General features: G+C 42.4%; 1 protein-coding gene and 1 long non-coding RNA gene across 2 annotated transcripts in view; both read right to left on the bottom strand.

The window, feature by feature from the left end:
• Positions 1-18,425, bottom strand: part of LOC114596818 (scavenger receptor cysteine-rich domain-containing protein DMBT1-like) — an 89,245-nt gene that overhangs the window by 40,479 nt on the left and 30,341 nt on the right. The window contains exons 13-20 of the mRNA XM_077930872.1: positions 17,539-17,556; positions 9,484-9,537; positions 9,327-9,371; positions 7,540-7,557; positions 6,419-6,436; positions 4,960-4,977; positions 3,510-3,527; positions 2,078-2,095 (exon numbers count right to left, since the gene is read on the bottom strand). Of these exons, the coding sequence (XP_077786998.1) occupies positions 2,078-2,095; positions 3,510-3,527; positions 4,960-4,977; positions 6,419-6,436; positions 7,540-7,557; positions 9,327-9,371; positions 9,484-9,537; positions 17,539-17,556 (207 nt within the window). The remainder of the gene's footprint in view (positions 1-2,077; positions 2,096-3,509; positions 3,528-4,959; positions 4,978-6,418; positions 6,437-7,539; positions 7,558-9,326; positions 9,372-9,483; positions 9,538-17,538; positions 17,557-18,425) is intronic.
• Positions 10,977-13,555, bottom strand: LOC144328008 (uncharacterized). Its single transcript, XR_013393214.1, has 3 exons — positions 13,528-13,555; positions 12,310-12,466; positions 10,977-11,161 (listed from the first exon to the last, which is right to left on the bottom strand). It is a non-coding gene; the product is annotated as an uncharacterized LOC144328008 (long non-coding RNA).

Below are 18,425 nucleotides of genomic sequence, written 5' to 3'. Positions count from 1 at the left end.
GATATGAATGGCTCATACACCCCTGTTAGTGTGGTTGCTGAACTTGAGCCAGACATCCTGGAGAGTGAAGTCAAAAGCACCTTAGAAAGCACTGCTAGTAACAAGACCAGTGGAAGTGATGGTATTCGAGCTGAACTATTTAAAATTTTAAAAGATGATGCTGTCAAGGTGCTACACTCAGTGTGCCAGCAAGTTTGGAAAACTCAGCAGTGGCCAGAGGATTGGAGAAGATCAGTCTACATCCCAATCCCAAAGAAGGGCAGTGCCAAAGAATGCTCCAACTACCGCACAATTGCACTCATTTCACACGCTAGCAAGGTTATGCTTAAAATTCTACAAGGCAGGCTCAAGCAGTATGTGGACCGAGAACTCCCAGAAGTGCAAGCTGGATTTAGAAGAGGCAGAGGAACCAGAGACCAAATTGCAAACATGCACTGGATTATGGAGAAAGCTAGAGAGTTCCAGAAAGACATCTACTTCTGCTTCATTGACTATGCAAAAGCCTTTGACTGTGTCGACCACAGCAAACTATGGCAAGTTCTTAAAGAAATGGGAGTGCCTGATCACCTCATCTGACTCCTGAGAAATCTCTATGTAGGACAAGAAGCTACAGTTAGAACTGGATATGGAACAACTGATTGGTTCAAAATTGGGAAAGGAGTACGGCAAGTCTGTATATTGTCTCCCTGCTTATTTAACTTATATGCAGAATTCATCATGCGAAATGCTGGGCTGGATTAATCCCTAGCCGGAATTAAGATTGCCCGAAGAAATATGAACAACCTCAGATATGCATATGACACAACCTTGATGGCAGAAAGTGAGGAAGAATTAAAGAACCTTTTAATGAGGGTGAAAGAGGAGAGCGCAAAATATGGTCTGAAGCTCAACATCAAAAAACCGAAGATCATGGCCACCGGTCCCATCACCTCCTGGCAAATAGAAGGGGAAGAAATGGAGACAGTGAGAGATTTTACTTTCTTGGGCTCCATGATCACTGCAGATGGTGACAGCAGTCACGAAATTAAAAGACGCCTGCTCCTTGGGAGAAAGGCGATGGCAAACCTAGACAGCATCTTAAAAAGCAGAGACATCACCTTGCCAACAAAGATCTGTATAGTTAAAGCTATCGTTTTCCCAGTAGTGATGTATGGAAGTGAGACCTTTTAGGTTGAAGCTGGAGGCCTCCAATATCCTTGCCCCTATTAAATTACTAATATATTTGTGGGCAGGATGTTTTTAATGTATTTCTCTTTCCTCTTGGTTTTACTTCATCTCATGGGTGAGAGTTGCTTGTCTGTTTGGTTGGTTGTAAATGACTTTGTTGTTAAATAGGTTAATTAATTAGTTATCAGGTAGTTAAGGTTTGGTGAGCACCCTTAGGTACTTTTCTGAGCCTTGCCTTCTGAGTTGTGAGACCCACTGACAGAATAAGAAGTACCTTTGAGGCCAACCTGTAAAACCCCATCTAAGTTATGGGGCTTAAGGTGAAATGATGCCTCTTATTCTGGTCAGAGTCAGTTCACCCTGTTTGCTATTTGAAGATAGTATTGTGCACTTTGGTTCCCTTCAGCAGATCTGTTGTGTTAAATTAAATGTGGCTCATTCCGCCCAGTCTGTGTATCTTATTTCCCGATGTGGTTACAAAAGATGTTTCAAGCATGCAGACTTATGCTTACATTCTACTTACATTCCAATCAGTTTTCCAAAATCTTTATTCAAAAGTCTGTTCAATTTCCTCTTTGTTCACTACAAGATATCTATTGCTTCCAGTTTCTTACACACACACACACACACACACACACACACACACACACACACACCACACATAATTTCCATTCAATTTTCCAAACTGTTTTTCAAAAGTTGGTTCAATTTCTTCCTTGTTTTGAAATAATGACTCAGTTACCTTTGGAACATATATCACTAATACTTTCAGACTTTCAAATATGCACTAGCAACTACACCTAAGAGCTCCCCCCCCCCCCAATTCTTAATCGAATTCCCACTATGTATCTTTCATACTTCATGCCTATTGATAAAGATTCAGACTTCGAATAAAAAAAGTAGGACTCACCAGGAGGAGTAGAAGAAGCTGTTCACAAAGAAAGAGAAACATTGATATCTATTAATATTCATCAGTCTTTTTACCCAATGAAGCCAGCAACCCTGTGCCCCTTGAGGGAACTGCCCTGTGGGCCACAGAAATAATCAGATCTCCCTCTGTCAGAGCAGAGGGAGATGTCTAAGGTTGACCTTGGTTCCCTTCTGCAGATTTGCAGTGTTAAATTAAATGTGGCTCAGTTCACCCAATCTGTGTGTCTTATTTCCCTGTGTGGTCACAAAAGAAGTTTCTACATGCAGACTTACACTGTGTGACTATAGTGGTCGGTTCTCCAGTTGTGGATTGAACTAGTAAGAAAGAACAGAATCAATCAGATTGTGGTAGAATGTGTTAATATTAAGCCAAACATTGAACAACCAGACCTTCTCTCCATGGAACTCTGACAACTGTAGCTTTAAGAGGGCGATGAAGACCTCCTAACAATTCTCCACACCCTTAGCAAGCTAAAATTTCCAAGAATCTTTGGGGAAAGGATCTGTGGCCGAAGAGGCAATCCTTGTAGTAATGGCCTGAAGGTTTACTACTCAGTGTAACTAACACTGGATATATTTCAGTGGACCACGAAACCCAAGAAGCATCTAGCCTCAGCACTACTGCAATAGCATAGAAATGGAAGATTTCTAAAAAGCTGATGGTAGTTTGTTCCTAGAAGAAAAGAAATGGGGAATAAAGTTGTAACCAAAAGCCAGGTTGCTATGCCATGCCTAATACAGCTCAGCAGAGGTAAAGGTACCCCTGCCCGTACGGGCCAGTCGTGTCCGACTCTGGGGTTGCGCGCCCATCTCGCTTAAGAGGCAGGGGGCCAGCGCTGTCCGGAGACACTTCCGGGTCACGTGGCCAGCATGACGAAGCTGCTCTGGTGAGCCAGCGCAGCGCACGGAAATGCCGTTTACCTTCCCGCTATAAAGCAGTACCTATTTATCTACTTGCACTTAGGGGTGCTTTCGAACTGCTAGGTGGGCAGGAGCTGGGACCGAACGACGGGAGCTCACCCTGCCGCGGGGATTCGAACCGCCGACCATGCGATCGGGAAGTCCTAGGCGCTGAGGTTTTACCCACAGCGCCACCTGCGTTACAAGATACCTATTCCCTCCAGTTTCTTACACACACACACACACACACACACACACACACACACAATTTCCATTCAATTTTCCAAACTGTTTTTCAAAAGTCGGTTCAATTTCTTCCTTGTTTTGAAATAATGACTCAGTTACCTTTGGAACATATATCATTAATACTTTCAGACTTTCAAATATGTACTAGCAACTACACCTAAGAGCTCCCCCCCCCCCAATTCTTAATCGATTTCCCACTATGTATCTTTCATACTTCATGCCTATTGAGAAAGATTCAGACTTGGAATAAAAAAAGTAGGACTCACCAGGAGGAGTAGAAGAAGCTGTTCACAAAGAAAGAGAAACATTGATATGCATTGGTAAGAAATAGGCATGTCACTATTATCTATTAATATTCATCAGTATTTTTACCCAATGAAGCCAGCAACCCTGTGCCCCTCGAGGGAACTTCCCTGTGGGCCACAGAAATAATCAGATCTCCCTCCATGAGAGCAGAGGGAGATGTCTGAGGTTGACCTTGGTTCCCTTCTGCATATTTGCAGTGTTAAATTAAATGTGGCTCAGTTCACCCAATGTGTGTGTCTAATTTCCCGGTGTGGTCACAAAAGAAGTTTCTACATGCAGACTTACACTGTGTGACTATAGTGGTCGGTTCTCCAGTTGTGGATTGAACTAGTAAGAAAGAACAGAATCAATCAGATTGTGGTAGAATGTGTTAATATTAAGCCAAACATTGAACAACCAGACCTTCTCTCCATGGAACTCTGACAACTGTAGCTTTGAGAGGGCGATGAAGACCTCCTAACAATTCTCCACACCCTTAGCAAGCTAAAATTTCCAAGAATCTTTGGGGAAAGGATCTGTGGCCGAAGAGGCAATCCTTGTAGTAATGGCCTGAAGGTTTACTACTCAGTGTAACTAACACTGGATATATTTCAGTGGACCACGAAACCCAAGAAGCATCTAGCCTCAGCACTACTGCAATAGCATAGAAATGGAAGATTTCTAAAAAGCTGATGGTAGTTTGTTCCTAGAAGAAAAGAAATGGGGAATAAAGTTGTAACCAAAAGCCAGGTTGCTATGCCATGCCTAATACAGCTCAGTAGAGGTAAAGGTACCCCTGCCTGTACGGGCCAGTCGTGTCCGACTCTGGGGTTGCGCGCCCATCTCGCTTAAGAGGCAGGGGGCCAGCGCTGTCCGGAGACACTTCCGGGTCACGTGGCCAGCATGACGAAGCTGCTCTGGTGAGCCAGCGCAGCGCACGGAAATGCCGTTTACCTTCCCGCTATAAAGCAGTACCTATTTATCTACTTGCACTTAGGGGTGCTTTCGAACTGCTAGGTGGGCAGGAGCTGGGACCGAACGACGGGAGCTCACCCTGCCGCGGGGATTCGAACCGCCGACCATGCGATCGGGAAGTCCTAGGCGCTGAGGTTTTACCCACAGCGCCACCTGCGTTACAAGATACCTATTCCCTCCAGTTTCTTACACACACACACACACACACAATTTCCATTCAATTTTCCAAACTGTTTTTCAAAAGTCGGTTCAATTTCTTCCTTGTTTTGAAATAATGACTCAGTTACCTTTGGAACATATATCACTAATACTTTCAGACTTTCAAATATGTACTAGCAACTACACCTAAGAGCTCCCCCCCCCCCCCAATTCTTAATCGATTTCCCAATATGTATGTTTCATATTTCATGCCTATTGAGAAAGATTCAGACTTGGAATAAAAAAAGTAGGACTCACCAGGAGGAGTAGAAGAAGCTGTTCACAAAGAAAGAGAAACAGTGATATGCATTGGTAAGAAATAGGCATGTCACTATTATCTATTAATATTCATCAGTATTTTTACCCAATATAGCCAGCAACCCTGTGCCCCTTGAGGGAACTGCCCTGTGGGCCACAGAAATAATCAGATCTCCCTCCATGAGAGCAGAGGGAGATGTCTGAGGTTGACCTTGATTCCCTTCTGCAGATTTGCAGTGTTAAATTAAATGTGGCTCAGTTCACCCAATGTGTGTGTCTTATTTCCCGGTGTGGTCACAAAAGAAGTTTCTACATGCAGACTTACACTCTGTGACTATAGTGGTCGGTTCTCCAGTTGTGGATAGAACTAGTAAGAAAGAACAGAATCAATCAGATTGTGGTAGAATGTGTTAATATTAAGCCAAACATTGAACAACCAGACCTTCTCTCCATGGAACTCTGACAACTGTAGCTTTGAGAGGGCGATGAAGACCTCCTAACAATTCTCCACACCCTTAACAAGCTAAAATTCCCAAGAATCTTTGGGGAAAGTATCTGTGGCACAAGTGGCAATCCTTGTAGTAAGGGCCTGAAGGTATACTACTCAGTATAACTAACACTGGATATATTTTAGAGGACCACCAAACCCAAGAAGCATCTAGCCTCAGCACTACTGCAATACCATAGAAATGGAAGATTTCTAAAAAGCTGATGGTAGTTTGTTCCTAGAAGAAAAGAAATGGGGAATAAAGTTGTAACCAAAAGCCAGGTTGCTATGCCATGCCTAATACAGCTCAGTAGAGGTAAAGGTACCCCTGCCCGTACGGGCCAGTCGTGTCCGACTCTGGGGTTGCGCGCCCATCTCGCTTAAGAGGCAGGGGGCCAGCGCTGTCCGGAGACACTTCCGGGTCACGTGGCCAGCATGACGAAGCTGCTCTGTTGAGCCAGCGCAGCACACGGAAATGCCGTTTACCTTCCCGCTATAAAGCAGTACCTATTTATCTACTTGCACTTAGGGGTGCTTTCGAACTGCTAGGTGGGCAGGAGCTGGGACCGAACGACGGGAGCTCACCCTGCCGCGGGGATTCGAACCGCCGACCATGCGATCGGGAAGTCCTAGGCGCTGAGGTTTTACCCACAGCGCCACCTGCGTTACAAGATACCTATTCCCTCCAGTTTCTTACACACACACACACACACACACACACACACAATTTCCATTCAATTTTCCAAACTGTTTTTCAAAAGTCGGTTCAATTTCTTCCTTGTTTTGAAATAATGACTCAGTTACCTTTGGAACATATATCACTAATACTTTCAGACTTTCAAATATGTACTAGCAACTACACCTAAGAGCTCCCCCCCCCCCCAATTCTTAATCGATTTCCCACTATGTATGTTTCATATTTCATGCCTATTGAGAAAGATTCAGACTTGGAATAAAAAAAGTAGGACTCACCAGGAGGAGTAGAAGAAGCTGTTCACAAAGAAAGAGAAACAGTGATATGCATTGGTAAGAAATAGGCATGTCACTATTATCTATTAATATTCATCTGTATTTTTACCCAATATAGCCAGCAACCCTGTGCCCCTTGAGGGAACTGCCCTGTGGGCCACAGAAATAATCAGATCTCCCTCCATGAGAGCAGAGGGAGATGTCTGAGGTTGACCTTGATTCCCTTCTGCAGATTTGCAGTGTTAAATTAAATGTGGCTCAGTTCACCCAATGTGTGTGTCTTATTTCCCGGTGTGGTCACAAAAGAAGTTTCTACATGCAGACTTACACTCTGTGACTATAGTGGTCGGTTCTCCAGTTGTGGATAGAACTAGTAAGAAAGAACAGAATAAATAAGATTGTGGTAGAATGTGTTAATATTAAGCCAAACATTGAACAACCAGACCTTCTCTCCATGGAACTCTGACAACTGTAGCTCTGAGAGGGGAATGGGGGCCTCCTAACAATTCTCCACACCCTTAACAAGCTAAAATTCCCATGAATCTTTGGGGAAAGGATCTGTGGCACAAGTGGCAATCCTTGTAGTAAGGGCCTGAAGGTTTACTACTCAGTATAACTAACACTGGATATATTTTAGTGGACCACCAAACCCAAGAAGCATCTAGCCTCAGCACTACTGCATCAGGCTAGAAATGGAAGATTTCTAAAAAGCTGATGGTAGTTTGTTCCTAGAAGAAAAGAAATGGGGAATAAAGTTGTAACCAAAAGCCAGGTTGCTATGCCATGCCTAATTCTGCTCACTACAAGATATCTATTGCTTCCAGTTTCTTACACACACACACACACACACACACACACACACACACACACAGACTCAATTTCCATTCAATTTTCCAAACTGTTTTTCAAAAGTCGGTTCAATTTCTTCCTTGTTTTGAAATAATGACTCAGTTACCTTTGGAACATATATCACTAATACTTTCAGACTTTCAAATATGTACTAGCAACTACACCTAAGAGCTCCCCCCCCCCCCCAATTCTTAATCAATTTCCCACCATGTATCTTTCATACTTCATGCCTATTGATAAAGATTGAGACTTGGAATAAAAAAAGTAGGACTCACCAGGAGGTGTAGAAGGAGCTGTTCACAAAGAAAGAGAAAGATTGATATGCATTGGTAAGAAATAGGCATGTCACTATTATCTATTAATATTCATCAGTCTTTTTACCCAATGAAGCCAGCAACCCTGTGCCCCTTGAGGGAACTGCCCTGTGGGCTACAGAAATGATCAGATCTCCCTCCATGAGAGCAGAGGGAGATGTCTGAGGTTGACCTTGGTTCCCTTCTGCAGATTTGCAGTGTTAAATTAAATGTGGCTCAGTTCACCCAATCTGTGTGTCTTATTTCCCTGTGTGGTCACAAAAGAAGTTTCTACATGCAGACTTACACTGTGTGACTATAGTGGTCGGTTCTCCAGTTGTGGTTAGAACTAGTAAGAAAGAACAGAATCGATCAGATTGTGGTAGAATGTGTTAATATTAAGCCAAACATTGAACAACCAGACCTTCTCTCCATGGAACTCTGACAACTGTAGCTCTGAGAGGGGAATGGGGGCCTCCTAACAGTTCTCAGCACCCTTAACAAGCTAAAATTTCCAAGAATCTTTGGGGAAAGGATCTGTGGCACAAGAGGCAATCCTTGTAGTAAGGGCCTGAAGGTTTACTACTCAGTGTAACTAACACTGGATATTTTTCAGTGGACCACCAAACCCAAGAAGCATCTAGCCTCAGCACTACTGCATCAGGATAGAAATGGAAGATTTCTAAAAAGCTGGTGATGTAGTCGTGGACTACTCCTGGTTTGCGCGCTCATCTCACTCTGTAGGCTAAGGGAGCTGGTGTTTGTCTGCAGACAGCTTCCGGATCATGTGGCCAGCATGATTAAGCCACTTCTGGTGAACCAGAGCAGCGCTCGGAAACGCTGTTTACCTTCCCGCCGGAGTGGTACCTATTTATCTACTTGTACTGGACATGCTTTCAAACACAGCACAGTATTTGCTTCCAGTTACACACACACACACACACACACACACACACACACACACAATTTCCATTCAATTTTCCAATCTCTTTTTCAAAAGTTGGTTCAGTTTCTTCCTTGTTTTGAAATATTGACTCAGTTACCTTTGGAACATGTATCACTAATACTTTCAGACTTTCAAATATGTACTAGCAACCACACCTAAGAGCTCTTTCCCCCAATTCTGAATGGAATTTCTACTAGGTATCTTTCATACTTCCTGCCTATTGGGAGAAAGATTCAGTCTTGTCATTGGCAGAGGTTCTGTGGTTTCTGGTTGGAAAAGTTGCTCCACTAATTACACTTACATGCCAGCTGAGTCTTATGCAGAGACTTCAGTTCCTAAGCTTTGAGTGTGTCATAGCAACAACAGTCACCACAATCTAATGATTAGAAGTCAGGTACTAAGAGGAACTGAATAACCTCTGCAGAGGCGACTCCAACATCTACCACATTAACATAAATTATTCGCACGACACCTTAGCCCCATATTCAAGGAGATTATTTCAGCAAATATTCAAGGAGGATGTTTCAGCAAGGTGGATGTGACCATGCTTGTTTCAAGACCAGACTTGAGGAACAGAGTCATAGACAATGGGATACAAATGAAATAGAAGTCAAGGAAATCTCTGGAAGAGATTTGTGCTTGCTTCTCCAGACAGTCTGTGATTGCCACCAACAGATCAGGCTCTTTAAAATATACACACCACCCAATTTTCAGGTTTCTCGTTAGCAGATGCTCTGCATGAGAAACCTGTTCTATGATATTTGTGTGTACATACTCAGGATTAGGATTTAGTACTTTAGTATGGGAGTCAGAGTACTCTTACCAGCAGCAGTAGTTGCTTCTGTAGTTGCTTCCGGGGTGACAGAAGCTAGTTCGTGAAGAGAAACAAAGTAACAGAGTAAGAGAAAATGGTGCAGTAAAATGAAATCAAAACTGTATATTGTACTAATGCTTTTAAATATCTAGCAGATTCTTCTTACTAGGATCAATGTGTTTTGTGGTTGTTTCTTGCAAAATGTGTTCTGTGGTTGTTTCTTGCAAAAGAAAGGAATAAAAATTATTAAGAACTATATTACATTGAACCCCCATTTTTGTGGCAGTGAATTTTGTTTGACCATTAGATGATCTAACATATAGTATTTACTTATGAATGAATGAAAGCTGAATTGTTGGGGAATGAGAAGACAAATAAAAGTAGGGAATATAAATCCAATATGTACTCTTGTCCTTCAAGCGTATAGTCCCCTGGGGCAATAAGGCCCTCTGGTAGTAAGGGAGTAAGGCTAGACTGGTGACTGGGAGCGGCCGCCGAGACCACATAACACCAGTCTTGAAAGACCTACATTGGCTCTCAGTACGTTTCCGAGCACAATTCAAAGTGTTGGTGTTGACCTTTAAAGCCCTAAACGGCCTCGGTCCAGTATATTTGAAGGAGCGTCTCCACCCCCATCGTTCTACCCGGTCACTGAGGTCCAGCACCGAGGGCCTTCTGGCGGTTCCCTCACTGCGAGAAGCCAAGTTACAGGGAACCAGGCAGAGAGTCTTCTTGGTAGTGGCGCCCACCCTGTGGAACGCCCTCCCATCAGATGTCAAGGAAATAAACAACTATCTGATGTTTAGAAGACATCTGAAGGCAGCCCTGTTTAGGGACGTTTAATGTATTTTTAATCTTTTTTTGGAAACTGCCCAGAGTGGCTCGGGAAACCCAGCCAGATGGGCGAGGTATAAATAATAATAAAGAAATATAATAAATAATAATAATAATAATAATAATAATAATAATAATAATAATAATAATAATGGCATTGGATCTCCCTCTCCAAGGGTGGAAAGAGGGGTTGGAGAGAGAGATCAGGTGATGAATCCCTCTACTTCACTGCCACAGAAGTGTCCCCAGTACTTGCCCAAATGAAATCAAAAGGGCTGAAAAAGTGGCAGACCAGGGTGCAGAAGCTTCTTTACTTAAGCAACATTTACCCACACTAGGGGAAATTCAGCTCCTTCCCAACCATAAGAATCCAGTGCCATCCCAGTCACCTCCCAAACCAGCCCTGATGTCCTTATCAACATGCCGTTTCATATTTTTTTACCATTTAGTACACATTTAGCATTATCACATTTACCATTTACCAGTTCCACACCCACCCAATCTGGATTAATTAGGAAAATAATATGGGACTGCATTTGGACGAGGACTGTGCCATGTAGATGCTGTGCAAAACATGCATGCGTGAGCACAGGTCCACAATAAACCGTCGTGTGAACAGACCCAGTAAATGCAACAGGTTTGAAGTCCTGTTTCTGGACTTCCCAAAATGATGGGCTACGAGGATATTCAGTCTTATTAGGCAGGACTCTTTTTATATATTCTTATGCAATTTTTAAAGAAGCATAAGGATCCATTCATGAAAGCAGCAGATTGAATATATTTGTTCATTAATGGGTGGCTCTAAAAATCACATTTTACCTTGTGGCGTAGTATAGTAATAAGCAGTAAATGATGGTCCTGCGTTAAAGGAATTTCTGTACAACACAACAGTCATTACGTTTGAAGTGGATATAAATACATGACGGGTAGCCAAGCAAATTCTTCCAAGTTGTCTTGATGAGCCCAGGCCACCATCATAGACGGCAATATAGTCTGTGCGGCAGTTCAAACTGTAGATGCAAATTTAGAAGTTATTATTTATTATTCATATTAATGGAGCCACGTAAAAACTCTATTTTTATTCCTCGCAACTAGCAATGCCTCAAGACATGGCATGTTAGAGTATGCTGAGAGACTGGCAAAAAATTGATTACCAAATATTTGAAATACACTCAATCATCCTTCATAAATCGGAGTATTTGAAAAATATGGGGTCAGCCTCACATTTACAGTCAGATTTTAGCAATGTTTTCTAAGTTATATGGATGTAGACAGGCATTGGGAGAAAGCTTTAAGTTACCAAGCTGTGATGAATACTATCTAATTTGATTCAAGTTGTTGAGTACATGTAATGCAATGTATATTATATGTCACAGAATAAGTATTATAAAAACAAAAATACTAAGTAATACATATTCTTCACAGTTATTAAAAGCCCTGGATGTGTGTGAGAGAGGCATTCCATTCTCCCCCTCTATTCTCCTTTCAATATTCCCATATTCATTGGGGCTCATTGTAGGCATTTGTGTGAACTATATCACGTATATACGTATATGGGACTGGATTGAAAAACTCTGAATTGTATCTTGCCCATTGCCTTCTTATGTACAGTCATACCTTAGAAGTGGAACAACTTAGTTCCCGAATGTTTTGTCTCCTGGTAGTCGCAAACCCAGAAGTGACTATTCCACTTTGTGAACTATTTTTGGAAGCCAAATGTCCGATGGGGCTTCCATGAATTCCAATCAGAAGCCACGCTTTGGTTTTCGAACGTTTTGGAAGTCAAACGGACTTCTGGAATGGATTCCGTTCGACTTCCAAGGTACGGCCGTATCTGGTCCTAGGTGATTCTGGCTACCTCACTTGATTGTTCTAGACATCAAAAATTATCTTGGACTCAAACATTTTTGACCATATCCACCGGGGAAGCCATGCAAGGCTGTTGCAGCAAAAAACAATGAAGGTTCTGTGTAAAAGGTCTTGCCCAAAGGCCATTAAAGACTAAAGAATATTAAATGCTGTTTGTCTTTAAATGTGTCGGTCTTTAAGATGGCACAAAACTCCACGTTGTTTAGGAGCATTTTACTGGTTGCAAAAACAGATTTAGAAATTAATCAGTCAAATGTACAGAAAGGACTACGATAATGCAAATACTTACTTCCAACCAACTGATTTAAACTGTAAAACAACTCTATTGTAAAACATTGGAGCTTTAATTTCCCAGGCACACTCCACCAGTCTGCCATTTCCAGGATAATGAGGGCCATAGATATATCCATATGGTTCCGAGAGGATGCCACCACACTGGAAGGGCGCTGAAGAACACAGAGAGAACATTTTGTAGAGCCAGGCTCAGTTGTCATTATGCGCAAGGTATTGTAGAGATAATCTCCTCTATAGCAACATTAGCACTGCATTTTAGATCTTCCCTCAAACCCCAGGCATCTAGGACTAAAATTTCCCCTAGGCACATTGGGAACACCCAATTCAGGGGGCTGGAAATATAGGATTTCTCAGAAGGCAATGATCATTTGTTCAGAGAACAAAGAAAGAAAGGAACAAAAATGTTAACTTTACATCCCAGGGCAAGATGACCATGCTCTCAGTTGTTTGTGTGTTTGTATATGTAATTTTTCAAAGGCTTAAAGTCTATTCTGTTTCTACTTTGTGTCAAAACAAATATTAATCTACCTTTGGGTCAGGCTGATTTGTGAAAGCAAATGGGGCACTGCCCCACCAACCTCATTCTGCTGTGAGCCGCACCCCCTGCCTGCCTGCCCAGCATCCTACGTGCAAGTCCAGGAGGTGGTACTGCTGGTCAGATTCCTCCTTCTTAGTCTCAGTGTTAGCTTTGTACAGCTGAGCAAGGAGGAGAATGGGGACAACTAGGAAGCTGCCTACTTGATTGTGCTCTGGCTCCATATGCTGTTGGGCTTCCTGCTTTGCATTCTTTCAGCACCAAAGAGCATCAACCACGATTGTACTCAGATGGATTTGGATTTGATATCCCGCTTTATCACTACCCTCAGGAGTCTCAAAGCAGCTAACATTCTCCTTTCCCTTCCTCCCCCACAACAAACACTCTGTGAGGTGAGTGGGGCTGAGAGACTTCAAAGAAGTGTGACTGGCCCAAGGTCACCCAGCAGCTGCATGTGGAGGAGCGGGGACACGAACCCGGTTCACCAGATTACGAGTCCACCACTCTTAACCACTACACCACACTGGCTCAGGTGGTCCTGAGATGCCATTATTATAAAGGATGTAAGAAGGCACTGCATTTTAATTCCATGCTTTATCTTCTGCCCGAAACTACATTATTCCTTTTGCTGTTCACTGTGGCAAAATTACCGGTACATGCAAAAAGGTAGGTACTCACTAGTGGTTTCTGGAGGAAGAGTTGTTGCTAAAGAAAGATGAACATTGGTCAGCAAATTTAAATATCCACATTCTACTATGTTCATTTTAAAAAATGAACTACTTGTTACACAAAAGAGATAAAATTATATCTTATACTTGAATTCTGCATGCAAATGTAGTGACGAGATACAGATGAACAGAAAAGTAATTTATTTATTTATAAGTCAAGGACTTTTAAGTGAAGAACCAAAGGCATCCCATCGCTGGCCTAGAGAGATTGGGACTGAGGTGCCCTGTTTTGCACTGCTCCTGCTACAGCCTGAGGGGAGGGCTATTCTCAAATCATCCCTGCTGCCTCTGTCTTCCCTTGAAGAAGAGAAAGGCGGTGGACATAAGTCCAAATGCCTGTAAAGCCCTTCAGTTAACAGAGATTGCAGTATTTTTACACCATAACATGTTGTGATCAGAGATGTTTTCTATTTCAAGAGGACCCTCTTCGCTGGATATTCATTATTCTTAACTGCATGAACACAGAGAGAAGGCAACAGATTTGCAACTGAATGTCTGATTATTCAGTTGAAGACTTGCTTCTCTCTAATTCATATACATAATTCATAATTCTAGTAGAGACATCACCTTGCCAACAAAGGTCCGTATAGTAAAAGCTATGGTTTTCCCAGTAGTGATGTATGGAAGTGAGAGCTGGACCATAAAGTAGGCTGATCGCCGAAGAATTGATGCTTTTGAATTATGGTGCTGGAGGAGAATCTTGAGAGTCTCATGGACTGCAAGAAGATCAAACGTATCCATTCTTAAGGAAATCAGCCCTGAGTGCTCACTGGAAGGACAGATCGTGAAGCTGAGACTCCAATACTTTGGCCACCTCATGAGAAGAGAAGACTCCCTGGAAAAGACCCTGATGTTGGGAAAGATGGAGGGCACAAGGAGAAGGGGACGACAGAGGGTGAGATGGTTGGATGGTGTTCTTGAAGCTACCAGCATGAGTTTGATCAAACTGTGGGAGGCAGTGGAAGACAGAAGTGCCTGGCGTGCTCTGGTCCATGGGGTCACGAAGAGTCGGACACGACTAAACGACTAAACAACAACAACAACAAATTCTTACCCTATTTGGACAAAGTATAACAATAAAGATTTAGATTGGAAACTTACTATACATGGGTTTGGTTGTCAACCCTGGAGCTGTGAGAGAAGAATTTGATAAAAAAAAGCAACCTTGATCAATATTTGTGGAGTAAAGTTCAGTTGAATAACAAGCATTTTACCACCCCAGCATGTTGTCATAAATGGACAAGCAACAGAGACTTAAGTGTGTTTAGACTTTAACAACCTTAGAACACTGAAGAGAAACATAGGAGGACTCTTGACCAAGGTTAGCTGCTTTTCTGAAGAAAATTGTAAATATCCTTAAATGAAACAGAGGATGTGTAGCCCTAGGGATCTAGTGTTTTGGCTCTACACATACTAAAATAAACCAGGATATCATAGTTTTTCAAGTTTTGACCTAATTTTGTTCCTGTTTACTCTCATCTTTTCATCAGAAGGTGATATCCAACATTAGTCATATTCAGAGTAGGTCCACGGAAATAGATTTGGTGGACAGAGTGACTGAAGAACTATGGATGGAGGCTTGCAACATTATACAGGAGGCAGCAACAAAAACCATCCCAAAGAAAAGGAAATGCAAGAAAGCAAAGTGGCTGTCCAACGAGGCCTTACAAATAGCGGGGGAGAGAAGGCAAGCAAAATGCGAGGGAGAAATAGAGGAAAACAACAGAATGGGAAGAACCAGAGATCTGTTCAAGAAAATTGGAGATATGAAAGGAACATTTCATACAAAGATTACTATAATAAACGACAAAAGTGGTAAGGACCTAACAGAAGCAGAAGACATCAAGAAGAGGTGGCAAGAATACACAGAGGAATTATACTAGAAAGATATGAATGGCTCATACACCCCTGTTAGTGTGGTTGCTGAACTTGAGCCAGACATCCTGGAGAGTGAAGTCAAAAGCACCTTAGAAAGCACTGCTAGTAACAAGACCAGTGGAAGTGATGGTATTCGAGCTGAACTATTTAAAATTTTAAAAGATGATGCTGTCAAGGTGCTACACTCAGTGTGCCAGCAAGTTTGGAAAACTCAGCAGTGGCCAGAGGATTGGAGAAGATCAGTCTACATCCCAATCCCAAAGAAGGGCAGTGCCAAAGAATGCTCCAACTACCGCACAATTGCACTCATTTCACACGCTAGCAAGGTTATGCTTAAAATTCTACAAGGCAGGCTCAAGCAGTATGTGGACCGAGAACTCCCAGAAGTGCAAGCTGGATTTAGAAGAGGCAGAGGAACCAGAGACCAAATTGCAAACATGCACTGGATTATGGAGAAAGCTAGAGAGTTCCAGAAAGACATCTACTTCTGCTTCATTGACTATGCAAAAGCCTTTGACTGTGTCGACCACAGCAAACTATGGCAAGTTCTTAAAGAAATGGGAGTGCCTGATCACCTCATCTGACTCCTGAGAAATCTCTATGTAGGACAAGAAGCTACAGTTAGAACTGGATATGGAACAACTGATTGGTTCAAAATTGGGAAAGGAGTACGGCAAGTCTGTATATTGTCTCCCTGCTTATTTAACTTATATGCAGAATTCATCATGCGAAATGCTGGGCTGGATTAATCCCTAGCCGGAATTAAGATTGCCCGAAGAAATATGAACAACCTCAGATATGCATATGACACAACCTTGATGGCAGAAAGTGAGGAAGAATTAAAGAACCTTTTAATGAGGGTGAAAGAGGAGAGCGCAAAATATGGTCTGAAGCTCAACATCAAAAAACCGAAGATCATGGCCACCGGTCCCATCACCTCCTGGCAAATAGAAGGGGAAGAAATGGAGACAGTGAGAGATTTTACTTTCTTGGGCTCCATGATCACTGCAGATGGTGACAGCAGTCACGAAATTAAAAGACGCCTGCTCCTTGGGAGAAAGGCGATGGCAAACCTAGACAGCATCTTAAAAAGCAGAGACATCACCTTGCCAACAAAGATCTGTATAGTTAAAGCTATCGTTTTCCCAGTAGTGATGTATGGAAGTGAGACCTTTTAGGTTGAAGCTGGAGGCCTCCAATATCCTTGCCCCTATTAAATTACTAATATATTTGTGGGCAGGATGTTTTTAATGTATTTCTCTTTCCTCTTGGTTTTACTTCATCTCATGGGTGAGAGTTGCTTGTCTGTTTGGTTGGTTGTAAATGACTTTGTTGTTAAATAGGTTAATTAATTAGTTATCAGGTAGTTAAGGTTTGGTGAGCACCCTTAGGTACTTTTCTGAGCCTTGCCTTCTGAGTTGTGAGACCCACTGACAGAATAAGAAGTACCTTTGAGGCCAACCTGTAAAACCCCATCTAAGTTATGGGGCTTAAGGTGAAATGATGCCTCTTATTCTGGTCAGAGTCAGTTCACCCTGTTTGCTATTTGAAGATAGTATTGTGCACTTTGGTTCCCTTCAGCAGATCTGTTGTGTTAAATTAAATGTGGCTCATTCCGCCCAGTCTGTGTATCTTATTTCCCGATGTGGTTACAAAAGATGTTTCAAGCATGCAGACTTATGCTTACATTCTACTTACATTCCAATCAGTTTTCCAAAATCTTTATTCAAAAGTCTGTTCAATTTCCTCTTTGTTCACTACAAGATATCTATTGCTTCCAGTTTCTTACACACACACACACACACACACACACACACACACACACACACCACACATAATTTCCATTCAATTTTCCAAACTGTTTTTCAAAAGTTGGTTCAATTTCTTCCTTGTTTTGAAATAATGACTCAGTTACCTTTGGAACATATATCACTAATACTTTCAGACTTTCAAATATGCACTAGCAACTACACCTAAGAGCTCCCCCCCCCCCCAATTCTTAATCGAATTCCCACTATGTATCTTTCATACTTCATGCCTATTGATAAAGATTCAGACTTCGAATAAAAAAAGTAGGACTCACCAGGAGGAGTAGAAGAAGCTGTTCACAAAGAAAGAGAAACATTGATATCTATTAATATTCATCAGTCTTTTTACCCAATGAAGCCAGCAACCCTGTGCCCCTTGAGGGAACTGCCCTGTGGGCCACAGAAATAATCAGATCTCCCTCTGTCAGAGCAGAGGGAGATGTCTAAGGTTGACCTTGGTTCCCTTCTGCAGATTTGCAGTGTTAAATTAAATGTGGCTCAGTTCACCCAATCTGTGTGTCTTATTTCCCTGTGTGGTCACAAAAGAAGTTTCTACATGCAGACTTACACTGTGTGACTATAGTGGTCGGTTCTCCAGTTGTGGATTGAACTAGTAAGAAAGAACAGAATCAATCAGATTGTGGTAGAATGTGTTAATATTAAGCCAAACATTGAACAACCAGACCTTCTCTCCATGGAACTCTGACAACTGTAGCTTTAAGAGGGCGATGAAGACCTCCTAACAATTCTCCACACCCTTAGCAAGCTAAAATTTCCAAGAATCTTTGGGGAAAGGATCTGTGGCCGAAGAGGCAATCCTTGTAGTAATGGCCTGAAGGTTTACTACTCAGTGTAACTAACACTGGATATATTTCAGTGGACCACGAAACCCAAGAAGCATCTAGCCTCAGCACTACTGCAATAGCATAGAAATGGAAGATTTCTAAAAAGCTGATGGTAGTTTGTTCCTAGAAGAAAAGAAATGGGGAATAAAGTTGTAACCAAAAGCCAGGTTGCTATGCCATGCCTAATACAGCTCAGCAGAGGTAAAGGTACCCCTGCCCGTACGGGCCAGTCGTGTCCGACTCTGGGGTTGCGCGCCCATCTCGCTTAAGAGGCAGGGGGCCAGCGCTGTCCGGAGACACTTCCGGGTCACGTGGCC

The sequence above is a fragment of the Podarcis muralis genome, chromosome 6 (assembly GCF_964188315.1).
Source record: "Podarcis muralis chromosome 6, rPodMur119.hap1.1, whole genome shotgun sequence".
NCBI lineage: Eukaryota > Metazoa > Chordata > Lepidosauria > Squamata > Lacertidae > Podarcis > Podarcis muralis.
Note: the sequence above shows the minus strand (reverse complement) of the source record. Positions and strands in the feature narration are given on the sequence as shown.